The sequence below is a fragment of the Dama dama genome, chromosome 1 (genome assembly GCF_033118175.1).
Source record: "Dama dama isolate Ldn47 chromosome 1, ASM3311817v1, whole genome shotgun sequence".
Classification (NCBI taxonomy): domain Eukaryota; kingdom Metazoa; phylum Chordata; class Mammalia; order Artiodactyla; family Cervidae; genus Dama; species Dama dama.
In genome coordinates, this window is record NC_083681.1 from 10992397 (window position 1) to 11015404 (window position 23008).

The 23008-nt window shown below is 38.1% G+C and overlaps 1 protein-coding gene across 1 annotated transcript in view; it reads right to left on the reverse strand.

Annotated features, from left to right (window-relative positions):
- CNTN5 (contactin 5) overlaps positions 1–23008 on the reverse strand; it is a 1550500-nt gene that overhangs the window by 74796 nt on the left and 1452696 nt on the right. Inside the window, exon 18 of the mRNA XM_061143613.1 lies at positions 2453–2602. Within this exon, the coding sequence (XP_060999596.1) occupies positions 2453–2602 (150 nt within the window). The remainder of the gene's footprint in view (positions 1–2452; positions 2603–23008) is intronic.

The window sequence follows — 23008 nt, forward strand, 5'->3', positions numbered from 1 at the left end:
TTAAAATACAGGACATGTACTCAATAGAGGTAGAGTGCATCACTTGAGAGGATGTCTCAGGATGTTGGTGTTCCTTTTAATCTGTGCTGCCTGACAAAACAGGGGCAAAACTCAACACTTGTTTCAACACCATTAGTAGCTCTAGCCTTGTGTTACCATATACAAGAAGCGTAAAGTGCACAGTACAACCTCCCTCAACTCATTTTCAAAAGAATATCTCATGCATTTTCATGCTATTTCTCTTCTCTTCCATAAGATTTTAATGGACTAGAGTATGTCATGTATATAGAACTCATGAGAAAATGGAGAGACAGACACTATATGATGGAAGTAGCAGCAGAAATAGATGAGGGGCAAGTCTTTTAAAAGTGCATCATCTGAATACGATTTAGCTTGAAATGTGACAATGTTTTTGTTAAAGTACTTTTTAATAGCACAAAGAGGTTTATACTATTGAAAATCTAAAAGGATTAGGCATCCCAAATGGATTATTTATTTTTGAAATGAATATTTATAGAGAGCATCTGAATTAGGCAGTAATCTTTGCCTTTGTTTAAACACAATTAACAATATGCAAAGTAAGGCAGTGCTTTTTAGAAAATATGTGAGCCTAAGTACTGATGTTGGCAGTCATTTAAATATCTGCACAGTGAGTACATAAAATGAGGAACAACTAACCTGTTATACTCTTAATTAATGAACACCTGTACACAATGAAAGCATGGCTGATTTTACGAATGCATGAAAATCCAACCGAGCAATTAATGTTTAAAATTCACTATTATTGAACATGTAGCAAGAAAAAACAACTTGTAATTGACAAAGCACAAAAGCAGAAAGTTGGATTTTTCTGTGAATGAATCTTTTCCAATGTATTAGGCTACTCTATTATTAATTTTTTGGTGCTTAATTTTTATATGAAAAGAATTTGAACATCTTTTTAATGATTATTCTCACTTTATGAGAATTATGTAATTCTCACATTATGTAATGATTATTCTCACTTTCTGATTCTTTTCTTTCTTTCTGTGTTTAAAGAATGAGACTCAGTGCATTTTAGTGAAAGAACCAACACTTTTGATAGTTTAATTTTTTTAAACTGCATTCGATTTCTAAGAAGTCACAAATCACATTTTTTGGTCCAATTCAATAACTGTGATACAAAATGTACACAGTTGATTCTTAGTCCTCTTTGTACATGTTTCTCTGACCGAAGTCCTGATGTGGGTAGCAGCATACAAAGGAAAGGAAACTAACAGTCTCTTTTAATCTTTCAACAAAGACATACTACCAGTGCCAGACATTGTTCAAGGTGAACAATAAAACAGAGAACAAAGAAGACAAAATTCTCATCCTTACTGTACTTATATTGTAATGATTGAGATTCACGTTATCATTGAGTGTAAAGACATTAATGTTTCTCCCTCTTGTATCTGTAATCTACCCCTTCTTCATTTCTCTGTTGTTTTAATTATTCTCATCACATTGTTGATATCTGTGTTTGCCTAAACTAGTCCCTTACCAAATATGTTTTACATACAATTTAATAGGGTCATAAAGGATAAATCTCAATAAGACTTTGTCCAAAGTAATCAAAACTCTATTAACAACTTTTTAATTCTGCTTCTTTCAAGTGATAAACAAGATACCTTAAAATTTGTTTTTAAATAAAGCTGTTAATTTTCCTTATGTGGTCTTTATAAATATTCTGTCAGAGACACATTATTCTAAAAGACTGGAAGCATGCTGGTGTTTTCTAAGTTGGTCAAGTTAAGGCAAAATTTGTCTTTTCAAAGTATAATTTATACCAGGTCAGATGGTGAAGGCAACATAAAGAATTTTAAGAAAGTGCCTATAATTAGAGATAACTGCTATCACTGGAGAAAAAAAGGGTGAGCCAATCTATTCTGAATTTTATGGATCTGCTATATTGAATGAGTACATAATTAGAAGAAGAAACTAACAGCTTCAATTTCAGAAACTAACATCTTCAACTTAACTTGAAGATAACTGCAAGGGTTGGGAGGAAATGGAAGCATCTAGACACCTGTATTTATGGATAAAAGGAGAAAAAGTTCTGAAAACAAATAAAATGAAATAATTATCTTAAAGGAAATAGTTTTATGATGTCCAGGTAAATGAATTTGGAAAAAGTACACTAAAGCAATAATGGTTAATTCAAATTGCTTTAAAAGTGATTATTTGCTGTATTACTCAGGGAACAAAAACCAGGACTCTGACAACCTAGAGGGGTGGGATGGGATAGGAGGTGGAGGGAGGTTCAAGAGAGAGGGGATATATATATATATACATATGTGACTGATCCATGTTAATGTATGGCAGAAGCCAATACAATATTGCAAAGCAATTATCCTTTAATTAAAAATAAGTAAAATTTTAAAAAGCAATTAGGGGCATACCCAATAGAACTCTGACCCTCTAATATTCTTACCTGCTTCATTTGTGCGGATCATTCGAGATGGAGTGCTTGGATCTCCAGTCCCAATTGGATTGGTGGCCACCACTCTGAATTCATATTCTACCCAGGGGTTCAGGTCCACTGCCATGGCTGATTCCATGTCCCCTGTTATGACTTCTGGGACTATGGAGAGGAAGGAAATTTCATGTCATCAGGTGAACTTTATTTTCTTGGGCTCCAAAATCACTGCCAATTGTGACTGCAGCCATGAAATTAAAAGACTCTTCCTCCTTGGAAGGAAAGCTATGACCAATTAGACAGCATATTGAAAAGCAGAGACATTACTTTGCTGACAAAGTTCCATCTAGTAAAAGCTGTGGTTTTTTCAGTAGTCAGGTATGGATGTGAGAGTTGGCCCATAAAGAAAACTGAGTGCCAAAGAATTGATGTCTTTGAACTGTGGTGTTGGAGAAGACTCTTGAGAGTCCCTTGGACAGCAAGGAAATCAAACCAGTCAATCCTAAAGGAAATCAATCCTGGATATTCATTGGAAGGACTAATGCTGAAGCTGAAGCTCCAATACTTTGGCCATCTGATGCAAATAACTGATTTACTGGAAAAGACCCTGATGTTGGGAAAGATTGAAGGCAGGAGGAGAAGGGGATAACAGAGGATGAGATGGTTGGAGAGCATCACTGACTCAATGGACATGGGTTTGAGCAAGCTCCAGGAGTTGGTGATGGACAGGGAAGCCTGGTGTGCTGCAGTCCATGGGGTCGCAAAGAATTGGACACAACTGAGCGACTGAACTGAATTGAACTGAGGTGAACTAGAAATGCTCATAGATTGCAATCAAAGACATTAGGCCCTGACAGACACGGCAGGCTTCTGCATATACCCTTATATCATGTGGTCACGTGTCACTTCTATTCTTATTAGTGAAACAAAAGTCAGTCTTCAGAAATAAGCAGTTGCACATGCCAAACTCTGTTATAGCTGGAATTCTTTCATCTCATCTTTACACATAGATGGACACAACACAACTTGCCATTATCTACACTAAAATCTTTTTGTCAACCTTTCAACCCCAGAGAAGATGCCAACCAATGCTCCAATTTAAGCAAACACTTCTATTTCTAGGGAAATTTCTTGAGCAGTTTGCCTCTCCCAGTTCTGGCAAACATGCTCAGCCACTTGGCAGTTCCAAGCAGTGGTTTAAGAATATATCTCTCTAATTTAAAAACTCCCAGTTTGTGGTTTCAAAGTGGAAGCTCTGAACTCTCCTTGGAGTGACTTTTGTACTACATTTAGATTTTTATTAAAACATAAAACTGTGTGTCAATATAATTGCCACATAGTAAAGCATTTTCACATAGTGTTTATGCTCTATCTGGGACTGCTTTTCTTGTTCCCTCATCTCTGCTGTCTAGGAAATATTTCTGGAAAACATTTGTTCCAGAGGTGAAAGTGTGGAAGTGAAAAATCTCCCTATGAAGTGCAAACATCCTTTGAATTTATAGCTGCCCTGATTTCTGTTTAAGCATGGCAGGGCAGTGTTGGGGAGGAGAGAGGCTTTTATTTGATGACACTGTAGATTTTACTACAACAAGGTGAAATAAAATGCATCTTGCATTTCCCATGAAAATCTCTCTTGAAATGCAACAAGAGAATGTTACCAAATAATCAGTTCTGTGAAAGGTGAATGCTCAGAGCATAGGCAGTGTGGGCTGCCTGACCAATCTCATAGCCCTACAGAGCTGAGTTTTTAAAGCAGTGAAGTGAAAACATGAAAAAAAAAAAAAAAAAAAACCGTCTATCTTCTTTTGCTGCACTGCCAGATGAGCAACATCCTTGAAGTCTGAGTGGTAGAGGATTAAGGCCACTATTCAGGACACCGTTTGGCAGAATGCTGAGCTGTGTCTGCCAAACCTAAAGGTGGGAAGAAGAGATACCAAGACACTCAGCTCTCCCGAGACCCAAGAACAAACTGATTCACCAGTACTTGCCTTGGGTCCATCGGGACCTACTGTTTCATTGACTTCTGTTTATGTCAGTCGCTTCAAGGAACTCTGGACATAGAGGTCATCCCTCATCCTTTAATCCCTAGAGGACTCTGTCTGTCTCAATTGCCATCCTTCCCTAACGTTTAAAAGCCTTTTACTATGATCTTTGGAATTCATAATCCATCACTAGCAAAATCCCCTTGTCCGCATCCCTCTTCCTCAACTTGCTTCCAACGTTTTACTCCAGGAGAAAACTGAGTCCCCTCTGAGGCAACTTCATGCTTCTCAAGGGGTAGCACTCTTAAAATATTGTACGGAAGAGTATCCAGTCTGGCTCAGTGGTGTCTCTCTCCTACCCGATCCCTTACCCTGCCAAAATCTCTAATACAGGCATGCAGATATTTTTCTACTTAAAAACAAAACAAAATTATTTTAAACTTTTCTTGCCTTCCAACCTTCACCTAGTCTTTATGTTTCTTTTATAGCAAAACTTCTTGAGAGTTATTAATATTTGTCCCTTATTTGCCATCTCCATTTATTCTCTTTTAATTCACTCTTGAAACTTCCTAAGTGGTGCAGAGGTAAAGAATCTCCCTGCCAAAGCAGGAGATGCAGGAGACATACATTCCCCTGGAGGAGGGAATGGCTACCCACTCGCGTATTCTTAACTGGAAAATTCCATGGACAGAGGAGCCTGGTGGGCTACAGTTCATGGGGTCACAAAGAGTCAGACATGACTGAGCACACACACATACACACACATTCATTCTCAGACTCACTCCAGCCAGGTTCTCACCTCCAGCAATCCACCGTAACTGCTCCTGTCAAGATCAGCAGTGACCTCCTATTCTAAAACTCTGTGCTCGGGTCTCTGTTCCTTATCTCATTTGTTCCTACATCATGCTTTGACACAGTCAATCATTCTCTGCTAGTGCTTTTCAAAACTTTTGCTCTTCTTGTTCCCAACTATGTCTCTTCAATCTGCATTACTTCTTTCTTTTTATCTTCCAGATGCACCGCAGTTCTACTACTGCCTTTTCTTTTTTATTGTACTCTAAGGTGATCTTATCCAGTTTCATGGTTCTAAATACCTTCTGTATGCTGATGGCTGTAACATTTTCAGCCATGAACTTCCTCCCTAGACTCCAAATTCATAAGCCCTGTAATCTATTAAACATTTCCATTTAGATAGAGTTAACTCTTAATTTCCTCCCCTACTTTTGCAGTATTCCTTATTTGGTGAATGACAATTGCTGTACCCCCAAACTTTGAGGCCATCCTGTATGTCTATCTTTTTCTCTTGTCCCACTCTAATTCATAAGCACATTATGATTACATTAATCTACAATGTAGACAAAAGTCTACATTAACTTTTCTCCCATTTTCTCTTGAGCCAATTCTTGTGAGTCTTTAGTCCTTAAAATTTTACTAAAACTTCTAGAATCAAGATCATGAATGACCTCTGGTTTGTTTAAGTCAATGATCAATTCTCATTTCCTCATAATAGTCGCCAAGTCAGCAGCATTGCACCCAGTTGATTACTTTCTCTTCCTTGATAGATTTTATTCTTTTGTCTGTCAAGATATCACATTGTTTTTTTCTAAAACTAAATGACTGCTTACTCTCTATATCTTTGGTTGAATCCTCTTTTCCACAACCTCTTATTATTGGTATGCTTGAGGGCTCAATTTTAATACTCCTTTTTTCTTTATTTTATGCTTATATCCTTGAAGAGCACATGCAGTCTTATGACATTAAATGCAATTTATATGCCAATAATTTCCTAATTTATATCTTCATTCTAAACCTCACTTTTAAACTCCAGTCTCATATATCTAGGTGCCATTTGATCTCCATAAAGACCTACTACTCTCCAAGTACAGTTATATAGGGGTTAGGGTTTCAACATACTAATTTTGGAGAGATACAACTCAGTCCAAAGCAGGCAGGTGATTATTTAAAATATTTTAAAATTTAAATAATTTTAAAAAAATACACTTGATGTACACCACTATGTTAGATTTCACATGTACTACATAATGATTTGACCTTTGAGTACATTCTGAAATGACTTCCATAGTATGTCTAGTAACCATCTGTCCCCAAACAAATATATTACAGTATTACTAACCATACTCTTACTCTTACGCTATATATTACTTGCCTGTGACTTGTTTATTTATAATTGGAGGTTTATACCTCTTAATCTTTTTCACCTTCTTTACATCCCCCAACCCTACCCTTCTGATAACACCAGTCTAGTCTCTGTATCTAACAGTCTGTTTTCATTTTGCTTCCTTTGTCTGTTTGGTGAATTTCACATATAAGTGAGATTGTGTGGTATTTGATTATTTCATTAGCATAAGACCCACCAAACCCATTCATGTTGGGTCAAAGGGCAAGATTCCATTTTTACTGTAGTGAATTGAAGTCAGTCATGTCTGACTCTTAGCGACCCCATGGACTGTAGCCTACCAGGCTTCTCCCTCCATGGGATTCTCCAGGCAAGAGTACTGGAGTGGGTTGCCATTTCCTTCTCCAGGGGATCTTCCCAACTCAGGGATCAAACCTGGGTCTCCCGCATTCCAGGCAGACGCTTAAACCTCTGAGCCACCAGGGAAGCCCACTATGTATTTTTACTACAGCTGAGCAATATTCCATTGTGTGTGTGTGTGTGTATCAAATATTCATTATCCACCCATCAATGAACACGTAGATTGCTTCTGTATCTTTGCTATTATAAATAATGCTTCAGTGAATATTGGAATGCATACATCTTTTTGAGCTAGTGCTTTTATTTTATTTGGGTAAATACCCCAAAGTAGGATTGCTGGATTGTTTAGTAATTCAATTTCTTAATTCTTTTGAGAGAGTTATTACTGTTTCCATAGTGGCTATACCAACTTATGTTCCTATGAAGAGTGCACAGTATTTTCCTTTTTGCCATATGCTCATCAGCATTTTTTATTTATTGCCTTTTCAATAAAAACAATTCTCATAGGTTTGAGGTAATAGCTCATTGCAGTTTCAACATGCATTTCTCTGTGATTAGGGATGATGAGCATCTTTTCATGTGTCTGTGCCCATCTCTACGTCTTCTTTGGAAAAATGCCTATTCAGATCCTCTGCTTATTTTTTAATTTTTAAGTTTGATTTTGTTGATGATGAGTTGTATGAGTTCTTTGTATATTTTGTATATTAACCCCTTATTAGATGTATGATTTGCAAATATCTTCAAATATCTAAATAGACTACCTTTCTGTTTTGTTGATAGTTTCTTTTGCTATGCTAAAGTTTTTAGTTTGATGTAGTCCCATTTGTTTATTTTTGTTTTGTTGTCCTTACCTGAGAAGATAGATCCCCCAAAATATTAAGTCTCATGATGAAGAGCATATTATGTTTTCTTCTAGGAATTTGATGGTTTCATTTAAGTCTTTAATCCATTTTGAGTTAATTTTTGGTATATGGTGTGAGAAAGTAGTCCAATTTGATTTCTCTGTATGAAGCTATTCAGTTTTCCCAGCATTATTTACTGAAAAGGTTTTTCTTTCACCATTTTATAATCTTGCATCATTTATCATAGACTAATTGACCAAATGTGTGTGGGTTTATTTCTGGGCTCTCATTTCCATACTATTTTGATTACTGTAGCTTGGAAGTACATTTTGAAATCAAGGAACATGATACTCCAGCTTTTGTTTTCTTGTTCAATTGTATAGGCTGTTTGGATGTTTTGTGTTTCCATAAAAATTTTAGAAATTATTTGTTCTAGATTTATGAAAAATGTCATTGGTATTTTGATAGATACTGGTTTCAATTTGTAGATTGCCTTAGGTAGTTTGGTTATTATAACAATATTAATTCTTTCATTAAATCATTTTCTATGTATAGTATAGTGTTATGTCATCTGAAAACTGAGTTTTATATCCTTTCCAATTTGGATTCCTTCCATTTATTTTTTTGTCTGATTGTTATGGCCAGGACTTCCATAAAGGTGGCATTTGAACCGCAGCATGCCAGGCCTCCCTGTCCATCACCAACTCCCGGAGTTCATCCAAACCCATGTCCATTGAATCAGTGATGCCACCCAACCATCTTATTCTCTGTTGTCCCCTTCTCCTCCTGCCCTCAAACTTTCCCAGCATCAGGGTCTTTTCAAATGTGTCAGCTCTTCGCATCAGGTGGCCAAAGTATTATAGTTTCAGCTTCAACATCAGTCCTTCCAATGAGCACCCAGGACTGATCTCCTTTAGGATGGACTGGTTGGATCTCCTTGCAGTCCAAGGGACTCTCAAGAATCTTCTCCAACACCACAGTTTAAAAGCATCAATTCTTCAGTGCTCAGGTTTCTTTATAGTCCAACTCTCACATCCGTACATGGCCACTGGAAAAACCACAGCTTTGACTAGACGGACCTTTGTTGGCAAGGAAATGTCTCTGTTATTTAATATGCTGTCTAGGTTGGTCATAACTTTCCTTCCAAGGAGTAAGTGTCTTTTAATTTCACAGCTGCAATCACCATCTGCAGTGATTTTGGGGCCCAGAAAAATAAAGTCTTACACTGTTTCCACTGTTTCCCCATCTATTTGCCATGAAGTGACGGGACTGGATGCCATGATCTTAGTTTTCTGTGTTGAGCTTTAAGCCAACTTTTTCACTCTTCTCTTTCACTTTCATCAAGAGGCTCTTTAGTTCTTCACGTTCTGCCATAAGGGTGGTGTCATCTGCATATCTGAGGTCATTGATATTCCTCCCGGCAATCTTGATTCCAGCTTGTCCTTCCTGCAGCCCAGCATTTCTCATGATGTGCTTTGCATATATGTTAAATAAGGAGGGTGAAAATATACAGCCTTGATGTACTCCTTTTCCTATTTGGAACCAGTCTGTTGTTCCATGTCCAGTTCTAACTGTTGCTTCCTGACCTGCATACAGATTTCTCAGGAGGCTGGTAAGGTGGTCTGGTATTCCCATCTCTTTCAGAATTTTCCAGTTTATTGTGATCCACACAGTCAAAGGCTTTGGCATAGTCAATAAAGCAGACATAGATGTTTTTCTGGAACTCTCTTGCTTTTTTGATGATCCAGTGGATGTTGGCAATTTGATCTCTGGTTCCTCTGCCTTTTCTAAAACCAGCTTGAACATCTGGAAGTTCACGGTTCACGTATTGCTGAAGACTGACTTGGAGAATTTTAAGCATTACTTTACTAGCGTATGAGATGAGTGCAATTGTGCGGTAGTTTGAGCGTCCTTTGGGATTGGAATGAAAAGTGACCTTTTCCAGTCCTGTGGCCACTGCTGAGATTTCCAAATTTGCTGGCATATTGAGTGCAGCACTTTCACAGCATCATCTTTCAGGATTTGAAATAGCTCAACTGGAATTCCATCACTTCCACTAGCTTTGTTTGTAGTGATGCTTCCTAAGGACCACTGACTTCCCATTCCAGGATGTCTGGCTCTGGTGAGTGATCACACCATTGTGATTATCTAGGTCATGAAGATCTTTTTAATATAGTTCTTCTGTGTATTATTGCCACCCCTTCTTAATATCTTCTGCTTCTGCTAGGTTCCTACCCTTTCTGTCCTTTATTGAACCCATCTTTGCATGAAATGTTCCCTTGGTATCTCTAATTTTCTTGAAGAGATCTCATCTTTCTAATTCTATTGTTTTCCTCTATTTCTTTGCATTGACCCCCGAGGAAGACTTTCTTATCTCTCCTTGCTATTCTTTGGAACTCTGAATTCATATGGGTATATCTTTCCTTTTCCCCTTTGCTTTTCACTTCCCTTCATTTCACAGCTATTTGTAAGGCCTCCCCAGATAGCCAGTTTGCTTTTTTGCATTTGTTTTTCTTGGGGGTGGTCTTGATCCCTGTCTCCTGTACAGTGTCATGAACCTCCGTTCATAGTTCATCAGGCACTCTGTCTATCAAATCTAGTCCCTTAAATCTATTTCTCACTTCCACTGTATTGTCATAAGGGATTTGATTTAGGTCATACCTGAATGGTCTAGTGGTTTTCTTCACTTTCTTCAATTTCAGTCTGAATTTGGCAATAAGGAGTTGTCATATATAGATTTTACTATGTTGAGGTGTTTTTCCTCCATAGCTACTTTATTGAGAATTTTTGTCATAAATGAATGTTGAATTTTGTCAAAAGCTTTTCTGTACCTATTTTGTTGATTATATGACTTTCATGCTTCAATTTTTTATTGTTTTATATATCACAAGGATTGATATGGGAATATTGGATCATCTTTGCATTCCTGGTATAAATCCCACTTGATTTTGGTATGTGATTCTATTTATTCAATTCAGCTTGTTAATATTATGTTGAGGATTTTTGAATGTGTTCATCAGTGATATTGGCATCTATTTTTCTTTTCTGTTTTGTCTTTATCTAGTTTTGAAATCAAGGTGATGTTTCCCTCACAGAATGATTTTGGAAGTGTCTTTATCTCTCAATTTTTTGGATAGTTTGAGAAGAATAGGTGTTAACACTCCTTTAAATATTTGGAGTTCTAAGGTGGCACTAGTGGTAAAGACCTGCCAGCCAATGCAGGAGACATAAGAGACATGGATTTGATCCCTGGGTTGAGAGGATCCCTGGAGGAGGGCATGGCAACCCACTCCAGTATTCTTGCCCGGAGAATCTCGTGGACAGAAGAACCTGGCAGGTTATAGTCCATAGGGTCACAAGAGTCAGACACAAGTGAAGTGACAACATGCAAGTATGAACATACATTAGCATACCAGTGCATTCTAGTTCTTTTTAAAATTTATTTTATTTAATTTTTGGCTGTGCAGACTCTTAGTTTCTTGATCAGGATCTAACCCACAGCTTCTGCACTGGAAGTGTGAACTCTTAATCACTGGACAGTCTGGGAAGTCTCCAGCCTTTAGCTATTTAGTAGTATATTGTTTACCATCCATATGTTTGTGATTTTTTTGCAATTTTTATCTTGTAGCTGATTTCTAGTCTTAAGTCATTGTAGTTGGAAAAGTACTCAGTATGATTTAATTCTTCAAAAATGTGTGCTGTGGTCTAGCATGTGGTTTATCCTGGAGAATAATACATGTGCACTTCCAGATAATGTGTATTCTGCCATTTTGGATGGAATGCTCTGTAGATATCAATTAATCCACCTCGTGTAATGTAACATTTAAGGACAGTGTTTCCTATTGATTTTCTGTCTGGAAGCTGAGTCCATTAATGTAAGCAAAATCTTAAAATCCTCACTACTATTGTGCTACTGCCAAGTTTTCCTTTATTTTGTTAACACAGGCTTTATGTATACAAGTGTTCCTGTGTCATATATATATATGTATATATATACATATATATATAATTGTTTTATTTTCTTTTTGGATTGATATTTGTGTATATTTATAATTGTTATATTTTCTTTTTGGATTGATCTCTTCAACAGTATAAAATATCTTTGCTTGTCTCTTGTTACAGTCTCTGCTTTAAAGTCTATTTTGTCTAACATAAATGTAGATGCCACAGCTTTCTTTTGGTTTCAGTGTGCATAGAATACTTTTTTCCAGTATGAATATGCAAAAAGATATGATGCTGAGAGATGAACTCCCCAGGTCGGTAGTGCCAAATACACTAACTGGAGAAGAGTGGAGAAATGGCTCCAGAAAGAATGAAAAGGCTGAGCCAAAGCAAAAGCAATGCCCAGTTGTGGATGTGCCTGGTGATGGAAGTAAAGTTTGATGCTGTAAAGAACAATATTGAATAGGAATCTGGAATGTTAGGTCCATGGATCAAGGTATATTGGAAGTGGTCAAAAAGGAGATGGCAACTGTGAACATTGACATTTTAGGAATCAGTGAAATAAAATGGAATGGAATGGATGAATTTCACTCAGATGACCATTATACCTACTACTGTGGGCAGGAATCCCTTAGAAGAAATGGAGTAGCCATCATAGTTTAAAAAAAAAAAAAAAAAAAAAAAGAGTCCAAGATGCAGTACGTGGATGCAATCTCAAAAACCACAGAATGATCCCTGTTCATTTGCAAGGCAAACCCCTCAGTATCACAGTAATCTAAGTCTATGCTCCAACCACTAACTCCAAAAAAGCTGAAGTTGAACAGTTCTATGAAGACCGACAAAATCTTCTAGAACTAACACTAAAAAAAAAAAAAAAAAAAAAAAAAGGATGCCCTTTACATGATAGGGGAATGGAATGCAAAGGTAGGAAGTCAAGAGATACCTGGAGTAGCAGGTAAGTTTGGCCTTAGAGTACAAAATGAAGCAGGGCAAAAGCTGATAGAATTTTGCCAAGGAAATTCATTGATTATAGCCAAAACCCTCTTCCAACAACACAAGAGATGACTTTACACACAGACATCACCAGATGGTCAATATCAAAATTAGACTGACTCTATTCTTTGCAGATGAAGATGGAGAAACTATACAGTCAGTAAAAACAAGACTGGAACCTGACTGTGGATAAGATAATGAACTCCTTATTGCAAAATTCAGGCTGAAAGAAAGTAGGGAAAACCACGAGACCATTCAGGTATAATCTAAATCAGAACTGTTATAATTATACAGTGGAAGTGACACAGTGTGTAAAGAACTATGGAAAAAGATTCATAACATTGTACAAGGGGCAGTGATCAAAATTATCCCCGAGAAAAAGAAATGCAAAAAGGCAAAATGGTTGTCTGAAGAGGCCTTACAAATAGCTGAGAAAAGAAGAGAAGCTAAAGGCAAAGGAGAAAAGGAAAGATATATCCATCTGAATGCACAGTTCCAAAGAATAGCAAGAAGAGATAAGAAAGCCTTCCTCAGTGATCAGTGCAAAGAAATAGAGGAAAAAAATAAAACTGGAAAGACTAGAGATCTCTTCAAGAAAATTAGAGATACCAAGGGAATATTTCATGCAAAGATGGGCACAATAAAGGACAGAAATTGTATGGACCTAAAAGATGCAGAAGATATTATGAAGAGGTGGCTGGCATACACAGAAGAATTATATAAAAAAGATCTTAATGACCCAGATAACCATGATGGTGTGATCACTCACCTAGAGCCAAACATCTTGGAGTGTGAAGTCAAGTGGACCTTATGAAGCATCACTACGAATAAAGCTAGTGGAGGTGATGGAACTCCAGCTGAGCTTCTTCAAATCCTAAAAGATGATAGCATTAAAGTGCTGCACTCAATATGCCAGCAAATTTGGAAAACTCAGCAATGGCCTCAGGACTGGAAAAGGTCAGTTTTCATTCCAATCTCAAAGAAAGGCAATGCCAAAGAATGCTCAAACTACCACACAATTGCACTCATCTCACATGCTAGTAGAATAATGCCCAAAATTCTCCAAGCTAGGCTTCAACAGTACATGAGCTGAGAAATTCCATATGTAGAAGCTGGATTTAGAAAAGACAGAGGAACCAGAGACAAAATTGCCAACATCCATTGGATCATAGAAAAAGGAAGAGAATTCCAGAAAAACATCTACTTCTGCTTCATTGACTAAGCTAAAGCCTTTGACTGTGTGGATCACAACAATCTGTGAAACATTCTTAAAGAGAAGGGAATACCAGATCACCTTACCTGCCTCCTGACAAATCTGTATGTAGGTTAAGAAAAAACAGTTAGAACCAGACAGGGAACAACAGACTGAATCCAAATTGGGAAAGGAGTACGTCAAGGCTGCATATTGTCACCCTGTTTATTTAACTTCTATGCAGAGTACATCCTGAGAAATGCCCAGCTGGATGAAGCACAAGCTTGAATCGAGCTTTCTGGGAGAAATATCAATAACCTCGGATATGCAGATGACACCACGCCTATGGCAGAAAGCAAAGAGGGACTAAAAAGCCTCTTGATGAAAGTGAGAGAGGAGAGCAAAGAAGCTAGCTTAAGACTCACCATTCAAAACATGAAGATCATGGCATCCAGGCCCATCGCTTCATGGCAAATAGGGAAACAATGAAGACAGTGAAAGACTTTATTTTCTTGGGCTCCAAAATCACTGCAGATGGTGACAGCAATCATGAAATTAAAAGATGCTTCCGGCTTGGAAGGAAAGCTATGACAAGCCTAGACAGCATATTAAAAAGCAGAGACATTACTTTACCAACAAAGGTCTGTCTAGCCAAAGCTATGGTTTTTCCAGGGGTCATGTGTGGATGTGAGAGTTGGACCATAAAGAAAGGTGAGCACCAAAAAATTGATGCTTTTGAACTGTGGTGTTGGAGAAGACTCTTGAGAATCCCTTCGACTGCAAGGAGATCCAACCAGTCCATTCTAAAGGAAATCAGTCTTGAATACTCAGTGGAAGGACCGATGCTAAAGCTGAAGCTACAGTACTTTGACCACCTGATGACCAATTAACTGACTCATGGAAACGACCCTGATGCTAGGAAAAATTGAAGTCAGCAGAAGTGCACAATAGAGGATGAGATGGTTGGATGGCATCACTGAATCAATGGTCATGAGTTTCAGTGACCTCCAGGAGTTGGTGATGTACAGGGAAGCCTGGCGTGCTGCAGTCTATGGGGTCACGAAGAGTTGGATACGACTGAGCGCCTGAACTGAACTCAGTTGACCTTTTTCCATCCCCCAACTTTCAATTTGTTTCTGAAGAACTGATGTGAGTCTCTTGTCAGCATCATATATACGGTTCTTGTTTTCTCATTCATTCTCAGTATTTCCTTCAATTGGAGCATTAGTCTATTTAAATTTATAATGATTATTGATAAGTATGGAGTTATTATATGGTTACTTGTTTTCAGGTTGTTTCCACAGTTCTTTTTTGTTCTCTTCTTTTCTCTCTTTGTGATTTGATGACTATTTTTAGGCTTATATTTGGATTTCTGTTGCATTTTTGTGTGTATTTCTTGTAAATTTTTGATGTGTGATTATCATGACATTCATATATAAATATATAGCTGTATATATAGATGTCCATATATATATGCACGGTTTTATATACTATACATATACTTGTTAAGTTGGTCATCTCTTAAGTTTAAATGCTTTTTAACAACCCTGCATTTTTACTCCCCCTGATGTTTAATGTTATTGACATCATTTTATACTTTTTGCTTTGTGTATCTCTTAACAACTTATTGTTTTCATAAAAGATTTAATTACTTTTTTCTTTAACTTTCCTACTAGGTTTATAGGTGATTCAAAGTCACTCAAAGTGTTGGTTGCTCAGTCGTGTCTGACTTTTTGTGACCACATGGACTGTAACTCACCAAGCTCCTCTGTCCATTTAATTCTCCGGGCAAGAATAATGGAGTGGGTTACCATTCCCTTCTTCAGGAAAAAGTGAAAGTGAAAGTCACTCAGTTGTGTCCAACTCTTTGCGACTCCATGGACTATACAGTCCATGGAATTCTCCAGGCCAGAATATGGGAGTGGGTAGCCTTTCCTCTTCCAGGGGATCTTTCCAACCCAAGACTTGAACCCAGGTCTCCCTCATGGCAGATGGATTCTTTACCAGCTGAGCCACTACGGAAGCCCAAGAATACTGGAGTGGGTACCCTATCCCTTCTCCAGGGGATCTTCCTGACCCAGGAATAGCCCAGGATCTCCTGCATTGCTGCTGCTGCTGCTAAGTCGCTTCAGTCATGTTCGACTCTGTGAGACCCCATAGATGGCAGCCTACCAGGCTCCTCTGTCCCTGGGATTCTCCAGGCAAGAACACTGGAGTGGGTTGCCATTTCCTTCTCCAATGCATGAAAGTAAAAAGTGAAAGTGAAGTCACTCAGTCATGTCCGACTCTTCGCGACCCCATGGACTGCAGTCTACCAGGCTTCTCTGTCCATGGGATTTTCCAGGCAAGAGTACTGGAGTGGGGTGCCATTGCCTTCTCCGCCTGCATTTCAGGCAGATTCTTCAGCACCTGAGCTACCAGGGAAGCTTGATGTTGTCCCAGAGGTCTCTCAAACTGTCTTTAAATTTTTTTTTCCTTTTTTTTTTTCTCAACTTTGGTAATTTTCACTACTCTGTCTTCAGTTTGATGATTTATTACTCTGTATTATCTAATATAGTATTGATTTTTTTCTTGTATATTTATTTCAGTTATTGTGTTTTTCAGCTCTGTTTGGACTTTTAAATATTTTCTAGCTCTTTGTTAAAATTATCACTATGTTCATGTATGTTCTTCTGAGTTTAGTGAGCATCTCTGTGAAGATTACCTTGAATTTCTACCAAGTAGATTGCTTATCTCTACTTTGTTCAGTTTTTTTCTAAGATTTTATAAGGTTTTGTCTTGTTCCTTGTATCATATTCCTCTGTCTTCTTATTTTGTCTATTTGTCTGTTTGTTTCTATATGTTAGATAGGTCATTTACATTTCCCTATCACTGAGAAGTGATCTCAATATAGGAGATGCCCCCTAGGGTCCAGCAGCATACCCACTCTGGTCACTGGAATATATGCTCTAGGGGTATGCTTATTTGGGCTGCATGGCCCCATCCATTGTGGCACAGCTGACTACTGTGGGTTCTCTGGTAGGCCAGACTGGCTCCCAGTCTGTTTGCCTGTCAAGTACTGCCTCATGACTCCTGGCCTGCTGAGAGAAGGGCAAAGTTTTGAAGTGGTTAGCTGCTCAGTCCAAGAGGGCCCTGAGCTGATGTCAGCTTGATGGTGGCCAGATAGTCCCTCACCACTAACAGTCTAGAGCGAGGACTCCAAAATATCGCTTGCCAGCATCAATGTGCTGCAGTAGAATGAACTCCCCACAATGACTGTCGTCAGTGTCTGTATCTCCAAGGGGAGTCTCTGTTGCCTCTGGCTTTTCTAGGAGGCTCTCCAAGATCAGAGTGCCTGACCCAGAATCCTTTAAAATTACTGCCTCTTCCCTGGGACTTGAAGGGTTGAGATTTTGTGTGTGCCCTTTACAAGTGGAGTCCTTATTTCCTATAGGCCCTCCTGCTCTCTGAATGCAAATTCAGCTAGCCTTCAAAGACAGAAGTTCTAGGGACTCTTCTCTGATAAAGGATACCAAGAATGGGGAGTCTGCTATAGGGACTGGGATCTTTGCTCCTTGGGGAGAACCCCTGTAACTGTGATCATCCTCCCATTTGTGGGTTGCATACCTGGGAAGCATCTTCACCACACATAACCTGAAATTTTAAACAGAGTGGTCAGTATAAACCTCATTAAGAAAGTACATTTAAGTGAACTTCTGATTGAAGTTTGGATTTAGCTATGCCAGTATTTAGAAGAAAGCATCCCACGCAGAAGAAATAACTAGTACAGAGGTATTAGAAGAATTATATGCAGAACATAAGAAGACCAGTGAGTCAGGAGCACAGCAAGCTTTAAGGAGAATGGTAGAAGATGAGTTTGTAGAGAGATGGAAGGAACAAAGTCACATGGGATTTGGGCTTCCATCCTAAGACAAACGAAGAGACAGTGGGGAATTGGTACTCTGTTATCTTTTAATAGATTAGCTTTAAGTTATGTTGAAAATAGGAAGTAGTTAAAGTTAAATGAAATCATAAAGGTGGTGTAATGATCTGATGAGACTACTGTCTTTATAGGAAGAGACACTGGAAAACCTGTTTCCTTGCTCCTGTCTGCCAGGTGAGCACACCCTAAGAAAGCTGTAAGTCAGGGGGACTGTCCTGACCAGGAATCAAATCAAACTGGCTGACACCTATATTTTGGGATTCTCAATCTCCAGAACTTTCAGAGAAAACATTTTCTTGTTGTTTAAGCCATCTAGGTAATGATATTTTGTTATGACAGTCCAAGCAGACTAATACACTGTCTCTCCCACAGTACTTCTGATTCTTATATTTCTTAATTTTTTCATACATTAACTTCTCCCAAGATACTATATAACTTATGTTCTTATTGTGTCCTCTATTTATTTTTTGTCCTCACCCATATGAATTCAATCTCTACAGGCCAGGGATTTTTTTTGTTATTGTTATTACCCCATACATTCTATGGAGGTTACTTGATACATTTTTGTTAAGTGAAAGAAAGGGGAGTTTGGATTGACACGTATGACCAACAGTTAATTTCTGTTTTAATCTTGTTGTAATCATTTCAGACATTATGTTAAAAAAGAAAATTAATGTAAAATGTAAAAAATATTCTTCCTCCCAAAGCTATATATTAATATTCTCTAAGCCATAGCTATAGGTTTTAAAAACCCCTACTCCCATTCTGCCTGCAATGCAGGAGACCTGGATTTGATCCCTGGGTCAAGAAGATCCCCTGGAGAAGGGAATGGCTACTCACTCCATGTTTTTGCCAGGAGAATCCCATGGACAGAGGAGCCTAGTGAGCTGCGGTTCAAAGGGTAACAAAGAGTCGGGCATAACTGAGCAACCAATACACGCACACACAGTCCCTTTCTACATTCTCTCCATCATCCTTAATTCTAATTCCTCTTTAAAAAGGAAAAAAAAAAAAGAATTCTATATTCTTGGCTACTTGCAAGGATTATAAAAATTGTAAAAAAGGTAAATGTGAGTTGAAAGTATTAATATTTTGATGAAATAACATACAATATGAAATAGAATAGAAACTTTTTAAGACTCGATGCACATGAGTTTGGGTGAACTCAGGGAGTTGGTGATGGACAGGGAGGCCTGGCGTCCTGCGATTCATGGGGTCGCAAAGAGTCGGACACGACTGAGCAAGTGAACTAAACTGAACTGAACTGAAGATACAATTTGGATTTTGATTTCAAAATGAATATTGTGGAGATTTAAGATAATGAAGAATGTATACCAAGGAAGTATTTTAAATCATTGTAGGTATCTTTTCATAGTCTTTCTGGAAATCTGGAGGCAAGCTGATTTCAAAGAAAACATTCTGCTTCAAAGAGAACATACAGCAACGTTAGTGGAGGACTGCATGTTGATCCAGGGAGAAAAACTTGTTAAAATGTTTTTCCTATTAAGAGAATTGCATCCAAAAATAAATTAAATTTAAATTAAATTAAACTAAACTAAATAAACATATTTCGTTGATAAGTGTAACCATCATTCAGTGGAAATTATCCACAGAGAAGACTTATACACTGATTGAAGAATAGTTAAGAAAAATATTTAAATTAAGTAAATAATGGCCCATCAATTCTATGATTACAGATGATTTGCCATTCCTAATTAAACATGGTCATAAAAACTTGGTCAGCAAATCCTGTTCAGTAATATGAACAAGAAATTCAGGTGTTCAAATAAGAAGCAGCTTGCTTGAAGAGAAAAGGAGGTCTGCAAATGAAATTACCTATTTCTTATGATTTTTATACTTTCTTCAAAATGAATAAATGGCCCCATTCACAGTCACCTGTTTTGAGTCTTATTTTTAGGTGGGCAGCATTGATAAGTTAATCCCAGATGTGCTTGGCCCATGTGCAATTCATTACTTCATTTGTCAAAATGAGAAACTTACTATTCTTTATATTCATGCTGGCATGTAAAGAAATCTTAAGAGCTTTTAAAATGCTAGCTTACACATTACGTTAACATCTTAAGTGTTCAAACTGCAGAACTAAATCTTTTTTTTCCTAACATGTATTTCTGCATTAAAGTATGTGCCTGCATGTGCGCCCAGTCACTTCAGTTGTGTCCAGCTCTTTGTGACCCTATGGACTATAGCCTGCCAGGCTTCTCTGTCCATAGATTCTCCAGGCGAGTGAGTTGCCAAGTCCTCCTCCAGGGAATCTTCCTGACCCAGGGATAGAACCTGGGTCTCCTGCATTGCAGGCGGATTCTTTACCACTGAACCACCAGGAAAGCCCATATTAGGGCATATCTCTACTGAAATTGATTTGGGTTAGATAATAACTATGAAAGCAAAAGATCCACTGCCCCAGTGAAGATGATGTAGCCCCCAAAAAACCTCTTTCGCTAACACAGGCCATGAGTTTGCACTAGAAGCAGAACCCAAGAAACATTTAAAACAGCTGCTTTAGAGTAGAAGTCCCCAACATTTTTGGCACAAGGGATCGGTTTTGTGGAAGATCATTTTTCTACGGACCAGGCAGTAATGCAAGTGATGAGAAGTGTCAGATGAAGCTTCGCTAGCCTGCCACTCACCTCCTGCTAACAGGCTAACAGTACTGGTCCCCAGCCCAGGAGTTGGGGACTCCTGTTGTAAAGCATGGAAAAGTTGACAACTGCCCCTTGGCTTGCCTGATGGATGGCAATGCCTCTACCATAGCTGCAAGTGATGCTGAGTTTTCAAGAAATGTGTGACCACCTTAGGTGAGGAGACACCTTGCTAGAGAATGATTTGATATCACTATCAAGGGCAAATAAAATTGATCATTTATAGGAATACACTTTTGAAAAATATATGTTTATTTGTAAATGCAATACAACTCGATTTTTTTAAGCACTTACTGAACTAATTTTATTTCTTTATTACTATTTTTAGTGTTGCCTTTTATTTATTTATTTTTAAAAATTGTTTTAATTGGACGCTAATTACTTTACAATATTGTGGTGGTTTTTGCCATACATTCACATGAATCAGCCATGGGTGTACATGTGTTCCCCATCCTGACTCTTCCTCCCACCTCCCTCCCCATCCCATCTCTCAGCGTCATCCCAGTGCACTGTCTTTGAGTGCCCTGTTTCATGCATCAAACTTGGACTGGTCATCTATTTCACATATGGTAATATACATGTTTCAGTGCTATTCTCTCAAATCATCCCACCCTCACCTTCTCCCACAGAGTCCAGCAGTCTGTTCTTTACATCTGTGTCTCTTTTGCTGTCTCGCATATAGGGTCATCATTACCATCTTTCTAAAATACATATATATGCGTTAATATACTATATAGGTATTTTTCTTTCTGACTTACTTCGCTCTGTATAATAGGCTCCAGTTTCATCCACCTCATTAGAACTGATTCAAATGCATTCTTTTTAATAGCTGAGTAATATTCCATGGTGTATATGTACCACAGCTTTCTTATCCATTCGTCTGCTGATGGGTATCTAGGTTGCTTCCATGTCCTGGCTATTATAAACAGTGCTGTGATGAACACTGGGGTACATATGTCTCTTTCAATTCTGGTTTCCTCAGTGTGTATGCCCAGCAGTGGGATTGCTGGGTCATATGGCAGTTCTATTTCCAGCTTTTTAAGGAATCTCCACACTGTTCTCCATAGTGGCTGTACTAGTTTGCATTCCCACCAAGAGTGTACGAGGGTTCCCTTTTCTCTGCACCCACTCCAGCATTTACTGAACTGATTTGAAAAAGAGCTCTCTATTCAAATATAGGGCTTTCCCTGGTGGCTCAGCGGAAGAATCCACCTGTCAATGCAGGAGACGATCTCTGGTTTGGGAAGATCCCCTGGAGAAGAAAATGGCAACCCACTCCAGTATTCTTGCCTGAGATATCTCAGGGAGAGAGGAGCCTGGTGGGCTATAATCCACAGGGTTACAAAGAGTCAAATATGACTTAACGACTAAAAGAGCAACAACAATTCAAATATATTTCCAACGTTCAAATTAATTAGATAAGAATGCAATTTTATATCAGGGACTTTTAACATAAGTAAACAAACCCCAAATACCCTTTAATCAAAACAATTAAACCCTCTACACATACAGAAATACACACCACTCTTGTTTTTCCTTAGTTTATGCCAAAAAATTCAAAGTTTATATATTTTTACATATGTATATATATACATGATATATATATACACATATCTATATATCCACTATCTATCATTATCTGTCTATCTGTGTGTTGTGCTGAGCTCAGATGCTCACTTGTGTCCAACTATTTATAATCCCATGAACTGTAGCCTGCCAGGCTCCTCTGTCGTTGGGATTTTTCTGGGAAGATTACTGGAGTGGGTTGCCATTTCTTTCTCCAGGGCATCTTCCTGACCCAGGGATCAAACCCAGATCTCTTACATCTTCTTCATTGGCAGGAGGATTCTTTACCACTAGCACCACCTGGGAAGCCCTCTATCTATCTATCAAACAACAAAAAGTACAAACAGTTGAATCAAGGTATGTAAGAAATCAAGGAATGAGAGCAACTAAGAAACTATGGAAGATGAGATATCCTGGATAGCCGTACAACATGTTAAGAAGCACAAGAACATGGGTATGGGATAAGCAAGGAAACACATGTTAGGTACTGCAATGTACCACAAGGGAAACATCCCAGGAAGCAAGTATTTTAGGCAGTGTGGCAAGGGTAGGCAGAAAGCATAGCTACAGGCAAGAGAATGAGCTTGCTGAATGCACAACATGAAGTTTGAAGGTAAATCCATTTCCCAACAGCAGACCAAAATGTTAGGGCTCTCACACTTAGGATGACTTGGGAGCACCTTATAATAAATGAAGGTCATAAGAATTCTTGTATAAACCTGTTCATGTGGTCTGAATTGGCATCCTTTCCAGAATCATCTACCAAACATAGAGATTTCTTCAATTCTTGGCTTTACATTTGCATCTCAGGATTAAAATGGAACCAGGAATGAAGCTGATACCCACAATTCTATACATTATTTATATTATAAAACAAATTTGTACACATGTATAGTACACTATAATGATAATTTTACTGAATTTTATGGATTGCTATAGGAACCTAATATCAAGAAAAACTTGAATCATATCAAT